The 11,183-nt window shown below is 40.0% G+C and overlaps 2 protein-coding genes across 3 annotated transcripts in view; one reads left to right on the plus strand and one right to left on the minus strand.

The window, feature by feature from the left end:
• Positions 1–1,789, plus strand: part of dusp28 (dual specificity phosphatase 28) — a gene marked incomplete at its 3' end in the record, with an annotated part of 3,512 nt that extends 1,723 nt beyond the window's left edge. The window contains 2 exon segments of one of the 2 annotated variants that reach the window (XR_004797038.1): positions 1,312–1,479; positions 1,625–1,789. Coding sequence is in view for 1 of the 2 variants with exons in the window: in XM_035671192.1 (XP_035527085.1) it covers positions 1,312–1,416 (105 nt within the window). 2 annotated transcript variants of the gene reach the window in all.
• A 3,024-nt stretch (positions 1,790–4,813) lies between these two features.
• Positions 4,814–10,383, minus strand: proca (protein C (inactivator of coagulation factors Va and VIIIa), a). Its single transcript, XM_035670954.1, has 10 exons — positions 10,342–10,383; positions 10,024–10,055; positions 9,792–9,875; positions 8,528–8,685; positions 8,061–8,085; positions 7,364–7,474; positions 6,904–7,044; positions 6,588–6,706; positions 6,119–6,236; positions 4,814–5,507 (listed from the first exon to the last, which is right to left on the minus strand). The coding sequence occupies exons 3-10, from the start codon at positions 9,859–9,861 to the stop codon at positions 4,921–4,923; spliced, it is 1,329 nt and encodes a 442-aa protein (XP_035526847.1). The 5' UTR covers positions 9,862–9,875; positions 10,024–10,055; positions 10,342–10,383; the 3' UTR covers positions 4,814–4,920.
• Positions 10,384–11,183: the final 800 nt, after the last annotated feature.

The raw sequence follows: 11,183 nt of genomic DNA on the forward strand, positions 1-11,183 counted from the left end.
ATTAATGAAGTTGACCGATTAATTAATAGTTGACGCACCAATCAATTAAGCTTTGCAGTTCTAAAGCGATGTGGGGGTCTTCCAGCCGTTTAAATCTGGGAGCCTGGCTGGTGATTGCAACATCCGTCATTAACCCTGCAGGTGAATCCGTTTCTGATCCTGCATTTATTATGGCTTGTATTGAGGCAGTCTTCCTTAATCAAGTAAGAGTGTCTTCTATTGAGAGTTTCTAAATCAAAGTAAGTGTCTTTTATTGAGCAGTTGCAGTTTCTATCAGTAGAGTGTCTGAACGCGTCTCACTGATCTCTGAGCTGCTGCCAAACGCACATTCATCCTGTTCGAAGGTCAAAAAAATCTGACTGTGTTTAAACTACAGCAGTTAGTCTGCTGAAACTACAGCTGGTCCTGAAGTCTGTCAGTGTATCGAATTGCCAAGGTGCCCTCGAGCAGCACAATGCTGCTCAGTGAGCGTCCCTGTGTTTCTGCGTTCATGCTCAAAACTCAACTCATCAGCTATTTGACGTAGTCTGACTGAATATTTGTATAGTCATTCTTCATTTAAAGCGAGCAGTCGTGTGTCTGCATGAAGGTCTTTCATTCATGTGTTTTACATTCTGTATGTGCTGTTTGGACCCTACAGTAGTAGGGATGGGAAAGAGTTTCAGGGTACCCACGGGCCCCGAAAAACCTGGACATTTAGAGACTTGTTTTCCAGTCATGCAAACACCTGAATATTTATTAAAATGACCACAAATTCTGATAATAATCTATGCTGTCCTGTAAATTAAGATAAATTCTACTTGATTTGAACCGTTACTTTTGGCCAAATGAACATTACAGTGAGTGGAAAACTGTAGTCAGTTCACCAGAGACCGCAACTTAAAACAGCCACAGTGACTGGGAACATGGATGCTGCGGCATTTTCAGGCATTTTTTTGCAATGACATTGCCTGAGAAGGTGAAAAATTGCCAAAGCAGCTTGTTCCTGTGAGAGTAAAATGTCTGGAGGGTAAATCTCAGTCCATCCAGGAAGCTGCAGTTTAACAGTTCTGTCCAGTCACTGCAACCTTTCTGCTAATTCTCTGATCCCAATAACAGATTAATAATGTTACTCTTTCTGTCCAGGGGACTACAGATAAAGAACAGCCCCTCAAATAAACTGATCCATAAAATGAAAAGCATTCATTCTCCAGTGTTCATACATAAAAAGTCTTTGAAAACCACAAATCTTTTTGTCCTCGAGAATGATCACTGTGATCTGTGACAGAGTATAAAAACATTTAATAACTCAGCTCTTGTTTCTGTTCCCAGAAAGTGAAGACGGCTCGTCATGTGATCGATCCGAACCCCGGCTTCCTGTCCCAGCTGCAGAGGTACGAACAGGAGCTGAAGAAGAGACGAGGAGAGACAGACTGACAGACAGGCAGGCAGACAGACAGACAGGCAGCTGGACGTCCGTCTGATTGTCCTCAACCACAGGTGAACGGCGTCCTCTCTGTCCACCTTCACACTCTGTAACTGAACTCCCGTCAGTTTCGATCTAAACTGTTATTATTATATTATAGTATTATATGTGATATTGAATATTCTAATATTTAAATGTCTTCATGGACTTTAACTCCAGGTTGAACAGGAAACCACGGCACACAGGAAGGTCTAAGGGCTTCATTTCACTTCTTTTAGTGTCCAAAATTAACCATTAAAGAATAGATAACTTTATTGATCCCCAAAGGGAAGTTTCAATGTTACAGCAGCCACTACAAATAAAAAAAACTACAAAGAGGTAACATGTTTGAGAGATCCATTAGTTAGAGTATACAACAAGCTGCCTGCATTGAATACAATGCCAGGCTATTAATGCTAACTTGTAATGTAGTACAATGTGGTAAATTGGCAAAAAATATTTCCTGAATATTATTAGTACAGCCACATAACAAAAAATAAATAAAAAATAAAAAGCAGATACTTAAAAATACTATATTAATATATTCTCAGATATAAAATGATGAAAATGTTTTTAAATGATGTTTTAAAGAAAATAATAAACGGTGTATTTTACAGTTTAGGTGCTGTGACAGTAAATGTCAGTAAAAATATGTAGACTTCAAAACTGTGACCAGAGCTTTTTCTCTTTTAGACAATACAGCTCATTTAAAGCCCCATAGGGAACTTTCATTGTGTTGACTCTGGCGGTCCCCTGTGGACAACAGCAGTAGTGTTTCCTCATTTCATTGATATCGAGGGGAATCTGACCCGGTGGCAGATAGTAAGAATAACTATATAGAAATATATCTTTGACTGTATTATGTTGTCATCTAAGCAAACAATTTCATTTTGTTTTCTTCTGAGAATTGGATGAAATGAAAAAGATATCGGCCTACTGTGTGTATTCTTTTAAAATCAAGAAGGCCTTGTGACCCCCCTGTGAAGCTTTGGTGACCCCAAAGTTGGGAAGCACTGTTTTAAAAACAAATAGTAAGAATTTAGTTGAGTTCAGTTTTGTGTTTCAGGCAAACTGTGCTCCTTTTTAAAACATTGGGGTTGCAGTTCCTCCTTCTACCTCTAGATGGAAGCATTTCCATAGAAAACAATGTTAAACACAAAGAATCAGCATCTCTCTGAAGGTATGATCTGGAGGATTAATCTGATCCCTTAAAGTAACATTAAAGGTTTAGTCGCATAAACTCTTCACTTTTATCCCCTGAACCTGACGACCAAACCTCACCTGTATCCTGACACGCAGACAGGAAGTAATCCGAGGAGGAACACAGGTAATGTTACACTGCAGGTTTCTACTTTAAGTCTGTGTGCATATGAAGAGTGTTGCTCTAGAAAAGGAGAAACTCATCATTTCAAGGGCCAACCCGCCCGCTGGCTGTACGCCCACACACGTTTTGTTGAACATAACCATTTTTTACCTTACCTTTGTTGGCGTCACCAGCATAGCTCCGCCCCAGATTTAACCTGAACCAAGGCTGTCTCTGTAACCTTTCAAAATTCTATTTCCCCCAATCTTTGTAGTTTTCTCTGACTGTCCAGCTGCAAAAGTCCAGATTGGAGGAAAGAGGAGCTAATTTGAGTCACCTCAACACTTTTACCATGTTAATCTTTATTGTACCGTGTTTCTGACTGTCTGCAGGTCCATTAATTCCTGATAAAGGACACCTGTCTGTTCACCATTCTAAAATAATGCACTGAAATAAATCCCCCCCAAGACTTAGTCAAACTTTGTAAGTGATCATCTTACATCCCATTCGCTATTCAACTCACTACTTCAAGCCGACAGGAAGTTACATGTGGCCGATCGTTAGCTGGTCTTTACTGTCAAATTATTAGTTTGTCAAACGTACGCAGTGTTAATGATAGTGTTAATGATAGCTCTCTGGCTCATAGCATAATGTTAGCTTTCTGGTGCGTAGCTGAGCTGAAGGACTAAAAGAACTATATAAACTAGAAATAACCGTTGCTAAGTATTTAAGGTTTGTCTATTTTAAAACGTATGTGATGGTAACGATCGAGAAAACAAATTAGGATAAATGCTTTAATAATGCTGTAGTTTAAACTGCATTTAAATAGTTTTTGTCTGTCTTAAGCACAAACAGTTACGTCCTAGTTATTTGCTGGATTAATATAAATGTTTAGAAATGCAGGAAACGGCATTAATATACTTCCTCACTTCTGATACAAACCTGAGCAGATCTCATCTGCCACAATAACACCAGGGTTGGTGAACAGGATATTTAGCTCTGAAATAACAATGAAAAGTACCGTCACTGTATTTAACACTTTGTGCTGTCCAGGTTTGGATCCTTTAAGCCTTCAGTGTACTTTAAAAGACCTGAAATGTCTGCCTTTAACAAGTTTTCAGTTAGGAGTTCCAGTTTTTTTATTAGTTATACAGTGTCTAGGTCATTTTTGATTTATTGTACTATATATGATAAATAAAAAAAACAAGCCATCCGATGTCTTAAACTGTACTGGACTTAGACTTAAACTCAGGTTTAAAACAGTAAGAAACGCATTATTCTAATATGTAGTGAACATCTGTCAGTGAGATTTGATGAGCAGCAACATCTTATCACTGTAAGATATCAGGAAGATTTTAAGATCCTGATCACAAAAATAAATGTTGCAGGTTCACAAAGCTGCTACTGGTTAATTATTAATTATTGTTTTCTATTGATACTGTGAATAACTCAGATTCAGTTGGAACAGATAATATTTATCTTTCCACCAGATGCAGGAACACACTCTGGTGGTGTGCGTTTGTGAATCTCAGGTGTGTCTTCTTCATTTTGTGGTGCTGCCATTTAGAACAGAATTAAAAGCAATAATTTAAGCTAGATGCCATTATAAACCACGTCAGACCTCAGTGTAAGTGTCTCAATGAGTCTGTGACGATGTAATGTATACCTGCTGTGTGAAAAGAGCTCCAACAAAGGCCTGTAGCACATACGAACACATAAGGCCTGAACATGATGCTGCGTCCCTTTAAGACTCTGCTGTACTATAACATCTGTTAAATAAAGTTATGTGTTCATCATTCAGTGATCAGCGTTGTGTTTTCTGTGAAATCGTTATAATTAATAATGAGTTAATAGAGTTAGAGTTGTCATTGCAGAAATAAATATGGGCTGTAACGATTGTTCCAGATATTAGACAACCCCCAGGAAGTACCAAATCACATGAAAAATGAATGGTCTTTTTTTTTTTTTTTCTTTGGCCAGTAACCATGGTATAAGCAGGATGATGCCCTTCAAGGTGTTATTTTTAGTAAAGTTCACTTGTGAAAAAGGAAACCGAGGCGTCGTGAGACAGAATCAGTTTATTTATAAAGTGTGTTACATCTCTACTGTACTGAGGGGCCTTTATGTGGGTTGAACATACCAGACTGGTTCAACTGTTGAGGGCTGAGGTGGTTCAGACACTTGGGGTTGCTTGTGGATGTTGACCTTTGTCCCATTCTTCGCGCACTTTGTTGATCCACTCATTATAGTTGGACACCTTGGTGTAGATGCCCAGCTTGTCCTCCCTGCCGCAACCCTCACCCCAAGACACCAGGCCGATCAGGAACCAGGTGTCTCGATAGAGAGTGACCATCGGTCCGCCGCTGTCCCCCTCACAGGCATCCTTCCTCTGTCCGAGGATCCCGGCACAGAGGACGTTGTTGGAGATGTTGTGGGACATCTGGCGGATGCAAACGTCGCGGTCAGCCAGCGGGACTTTGATGACATTGAGTGCTGAGCTGAAATGGGTGCTGTCCAGGTCGTCTTTACCCCAGCCGCTCACCACAGTGAGGGTGCCGTTAAGGTGGAGCACCCGCTCGGCCATCTCGTGTCCTGGCAGACAAACGGGAACGATGTATTGGCTTAAGCGGGCGGGGTTTTCCAGAAGCAGCAGGGCGATGTCGTTGTCCACAGTCCTGCTGTCGTAGTCGGGGTGTTTATAGACTTTTGTGACCCTGAGGGTCATCTCAGTGCCTTCATCTTTGTGGCGCTCGTAATCACCTGAAGAGACCGATCACAAGGTTCCCCCAGGATATTGGTTAGCAGAGATGGTAAGTACCTACCTTATTGTTTCCTGTCAGCAGTTTATTTCCCCCGACTGCAACATGAATGAACAATGTGATCTATCAACGAGTGCTGAGCTGAATCAGACCTCTGATGTTTCCCCTAAACTTCGTATATATCTTTCTCTCTTTTATGATTCTGCCTGCCTCTGAGTGTTTCTGAGGGCCGATGTATCGCAGAAATCTCTGGCCTCACTGATGACTGTACAAAAGCAACACTGTCACTGTATTCAGTGATTTTGGTGAAACTGGATCAGATTTTATGGAGAAAATATTTTTGTCTTCCGGCTGCTCAGCTTCAACTCTCTGTGATTTACAGAGTTTCCTGATGGACAGAAAGTTTTAACTACTCTCTAAAGTAGCTACCCGCTAATCAACTGCTGTAATCTGCCGTTAGCGGGCAACTCAACCGGGCTCGAACACTAAATCTAACACTAAATCCTAAATAATGAGGCCCACTGACCCACTGTTTAAAAGATCTGCTGCAGTCTTTGATTATAATGAGAATTGTTTGGTTTAGTATTTGTCATCTGCAGAGTGAAAACTCACCCAGCCGTACTCTGAATCTCAGGCTGTTGTCAAGGCAGTGAGCGGCGGTCAGGACCCATCTCTCATCGATGAGGACGCCTCCGCAGTGAAAGCGCCCTCTGGCGTTCAATAACAGTACCTGCTCACAAAATTGACACTTTTAAAGCCCCTGTGCACTTAACTCCAGATCATTCTCTCTACCATTAAATACTGCATTCATGAATAAATGAGCAAAAGTTGTGCTGTGGTCCTAATGGAACTTTAAATAAGTGAGAGGAGCTCAAACAAAAAATCAACTGACAGAAATCTGCAGCTATCCTTTGATTTGAAATAATGGGAGAAAACATCATTACATTAGTAACATTAGTCATCGGATGGTGATGGGATACAAAACTATTGTTTTCCAGATTCATGAGTGTTAATGATCTGAGGTGTTGAAGGTAAGTCTTGTCAGCAGTTCAGAGAAGCAGCAACAGTAAAAGTCACTTACCTGCCAGGGACTCTCCCCCTTTTTTCCCACCTCCCCTCCCACCATCCATGGCAGCAGGCCGTCCAATGGTTTGGTGTAAGACGACCTGCCGATCAGCAGCTGACCACAGGACGAGGGACCTGCCAGGGAAATGGAGACAGACAGGTGTTTTTTTTGGTTCTGGTCAAGCTACTAAACTCAGGTTCACTTGAAGCTGGATGATGATTTAAACATTTAGTAAATCATTCAGGTAGAGGTGAAGATTTGATTAAAAAAGAACAGAAATCCCTCCATCCAGCAGTTTACCTGACCTAAATGTTGTCATGTATTTTCTCACCTTTCGGCTCACATTTCCTGGAGTTGTCGTGCAGTTTGTATCCGCTCACACAGCTGCAGGTCCTCGTCAGGCCGTCCGTGCTCTCCGAACACTCGTGGTCACAACCGCCGTTGTCCACAGAGCAGTTGGTGGCTGTCTGAGCTGAGCGACAACAGATGACATGGATATTTACTTTTACATTTCTACTTTCATATATCAGTCCATCGACAGAAAATGTATTGGCACTATTTTGATAATGTCTTTCATTTTTCAAACATTACGAGAGAGCACCACCATCAGGGAAGTATTGGTTTACTTTTTAAAAGTTACTTAATGTCAAAGTGCTTTTGATGCTTGAATGGAAAGCACCGGAGATCTCTGTTTCAAGAGCTTTTCTTTAAATACAAAAGTTGAGTGATTTATGATTTATACACCACAATAGTTTGTTTTTAGGTAACATTTTTTTTTTATCCAGACTCACGCTGATCGCAGTATTTGCCCTCGTAACCACGGTCACAGCGGCAGGCGTAGGCTTGGTACAGATCCACACAGGCACCATGAACACACATGTTGGAGTTACACTGGTTCCCATCTGAAACACAGTCAGCTCAACATGAATACATTTCCCTTTGCGTTACTTTTAAATTTCTGCTTCAATCCACTTATTAATGCACACATAGCTGTATTATTGTAGTGTTGCTAGGGGACAAGACAAATTGATGTAGATCTAGTTTTTAAGAATAGGATTTGATACACGACCAACACGGATGTATGGAAGTACAGGTAAACAGCGCTTTGCTGCAGCCGTTTGTTAATAAATAATTATACTTGATGAAGTTTCTTCAGTTTATTTTAGAGACATCACAATCACTACAATGAAAAGTAGTACTGCAAAAGTACACTATTATTTGTATCCAACAAAAATAGCTGTCCTCAGAATGACTGAAACTTTAACTGGACCTGGGCGGGAACATCTTAATCAGAAGTTACTGTATTCATCAGAAAAGTATTTACAGAATTGAGCTTCAGCGCGATGTTTTTGATCACAAGAGTAAGAAAACTATTCACAAGTCAAAAAAAAACATTGTTTTTTTTTTGCTCTGCTTTAAAATGTACAAAAAACAGTTGAGTAGAAGCTGACTTTATAATGTGCATCAAACAGGGACAGGTTTTCATACCGGTGTACACCGTCCAGAACTCCAGCTGTAAACACAAAATGGGAAGGACAAGGATTAATTCATAATTTCAACGCAAAGAATCAGAGTTCAGACTGAATCACTAACAAATACTACTCAACCAAAGGTGTTTAATGTGAATTTTGGTCTTCTGGTCTGGGTGAATCTGCGATTCTGACTAGCTGCAGGGTGTACATTAATTCCTGATATAGGACACCTACTAAGTAGTTTCTGTTCACTGTTCTAAATTAATCCAATGAAATAAACAGAAAGGAAAGACAATCTGAATTTCTCTTGAATATATCTCACAGCACTAGGGTCAGTTTAAAACCTGTGCGATCATTTGGAAAACAGTCAACATTAATGTGAAGTATAGGAATAGTTTGTGAATGAGAGAAACTTTTTGCTCAAGCAACTCACGAGCGACATGCAAAATGTCTGGTTGAAACATAAACAAAAAAACATCTTACAGTAGCTTCCCTGGTTTGGAAAATCTCTCTCGCTTCTTCAAAGTCACATTTTTCCTCCACACATTCGCGTTCCATTGAAGCAGGTTTCATCTCCTCCAGGAAGGAGTTCGCCCGGCGAGAGCGAAGCAGCATGTGAGCCTTCGGGGGGTCAGAGAACACTAAACAAATAGAAGAAAAGACAACACTTGACCATAACACTTTAAAGTCTTTCTAATGCAGATATCTTTGAGGTTTTAACAGCCCTGTCTATTGGTGTCTAATGTCTTTGGGGAGTCAAGTCCTGCAGGTCCCAAACAAATATCACTGGGTACTTAAGTGACCAGTCTCAATACCGTTCAAAACATTGTAATATCTAGTAAACCTAAAAGTGCAGACCTCTGCCCTGTATCTACAGCACTGACTTATGCCCTGTTTCTACAGCACTGAACTCTGTCCTGTATTCATACACACCTTTCACTTAGGTATTACTGTCATGAAATCAATCAATCTTTGTTAACTGTCTCTGAAAGACAATTGTTGTCAAATTATTGGACTTCACTAATATTAAATAATCGTAATATCAATAAAATCAACTCGACTTCAGACTTGAAAAAAATCACACATCATTCTGCTCATGTTGATTGAATTTTCAAAGGTTTTGGTGATGTTGATGGTAATCAAACATTTGGCAAAACAGAAAATGCTGTGCCAACAGTACTAAATTAGAGTAAGACCATAAATATCACTGCAGACTCATCATTTGACCAATCTCAATGCAGTTCCGAACATGAGACAGCTAGTATAGTGGCCACATGGTGTGTATGTGTATATGCAAATCACACTGAATCGATTCAAAATAATTGTTCTGCTCACTCACCCTATTGGTTAAATGAGAGAAATAAAGTATAGTACAGTATAAGAGCAACACAGTCAGAAGGAGAAGGGAGGATGGTTCCATTTAAGTCCTGTGTGAAACCAACAAAACCAAAACCAATTTTTGCACCAAAATGTGCAAAAAAATCAAAAGGCCCTATCTAGTGTCTGTGTTTGTTCTGAAACATACCTATGATTTTTATATTTCTGACAGTTCATCCTCCTACACAATGGACCTTTAAATTAAACTTCTGGTCTTTATCATTCAGCAGTGATCTTCACAACACAGGTACTGCTGTTCGTTAAATAAAGCTGCATCTTCCATTCTTACTTTCAACTGAGCTTTGCAGCTTTCCTACAAAAAATGTCACTTCAAACAGATGTGTCTGTTCAGTGACCCATGCACACCCACCTGACAGACTGAGCACTGACGCCGACCACAGAGTGACGATGACGGACACACAGAGGACGAGGTGGGACATGACCTCAGTCAAACCTGCAGTCAATGAGACATGAGCAGATATGAGCCAATCATATCATCTCCCCAGTCTTTATATTTACCCACTGTTTCCAGTTAAACAGAAACATGGAGACAAACATTAATATTCATAATTCACATCTAACTGATAGTTAATGTGACTTACCGATGAAAGCAGGATAAAAAAGTCTGGAAAAGCTAGAGGCGAGACAGACAAAAATCACAACCACATCATATGCAAATTCTGTTTCAAATAATCTCTCTTCAGCTTTGATGGAACATTTCTACAGCATTGATCATTTTCAGCTGAAAACACAAAGGCCTCCAAACACACACAACCAGAGATGGTCCTTGTTTGAACCTCTACGACCTTTGTCCCCCACAAACCTGAACAATAGGGGCTGTGTAGCCCCGAGGACAATCAAGACAACATCTCAAAAATGCTACAAAAACCTTAATGCAGAAGAACGAGTGGATTTCTTACATGTGAAGAATCGAAGCTGTAGACAGACGATGGTTTGCTCCGTTTCTGATTGTTAATGACTAACTGACAGTGTTTACTGAGAGTCCACAGTCTGCTGCTGAACACTGTCTGCCAACACTATCAACGCACACACACAATCCTCCCCTTTAACCTCCACCCACTCACCTCAGATCAGAGCCCCGTTTTAAAAAAACTTTCTGACACAAAGCGTCCATCCTTTAAGTCTGCAGTGACTATGTCGTCCATTTCTGCGTCTCATTGATGAACTGTCTTCACCAAACCAACTTTCACAAACTAACTGAAACTAGAAATAGTTTGAGTATCCTCAACAAGGAGAACTCCATAAGAACAAATCATTGTTTTCATTGACTCATTGATATTCCAAAGCATTAAATACTCTTCTCTTAATCCACTTATTTCTTTCTTTCTTTTTCAATTTTTTTGCCTTCATCTACAAGTTTTAAGTGTCTAAGCTGCAGAGGATGACAATAATCACATTTGAAGTTGTAAATAAGGCTACAAATAAACAAGTCTTTTAATCACCAAAACACAATATATATAATATCCAAAGCTAGTAAGTGTACATACGTAGTATGGGACTTTAACTATACTGTAACTGTAAATAAGGCAAAACTTGTGAAATGGGAATATCAGAAATGAGTCAGAGAAAGACCTCATAAAAAATTGTATCCATAAGAACCTGTCCTTTAGATGCCTGAAATACACGTTAAGACTTCCAAAATGACGTTGTATAAAATGCTTTGCACCCTGTAAGGATGGAGGTTAAGGTTGGATTTAAAAGACACTGAAACTGTCTGAAATGATGCACTGAGCTCCTCTCT

Source organism: Morone saxatilis, unplaced genomic scaffold (genome assembly GCF_004916995.1).
Source record: "Morone saxatilis isolate NCDOM2014 unplaced genomic scaffold, NCSU_SB_2.0 Contig23, whole genome shotgun sequence".
Classification (NCBI taxonomy): Eukaryota; Metazoa; Chordata; class Actinopteri; family Moronidae; genus Morone; species Morone saxatilis.

Excerpts from the sequence above, each read along its gene's own strand:
- proca (XM_035670954.1), bottom strand. The coding sequence starts at position 9,861 with ATGTCCCACCTCGTCCTCTGTGTGTCCGTCATCGTCACTCTGTGGTCG. Across the intron at positions 8,686-9,791 it reads GTCAGTGCTCAGTCTGTCAG|TGTTCTCTGACCCCCCGAAG; the intron begins GTGGGTGTGCAT and ends CTATTTGTTTAG. Across the intron at positions 7,475-8,060 it reads GTTCTGGACGGTGTACACCG|ATGGGAACCAGTGTAACTCC; the intron begins GTATGAAAACCT and ends ACTGTGTTTCAG.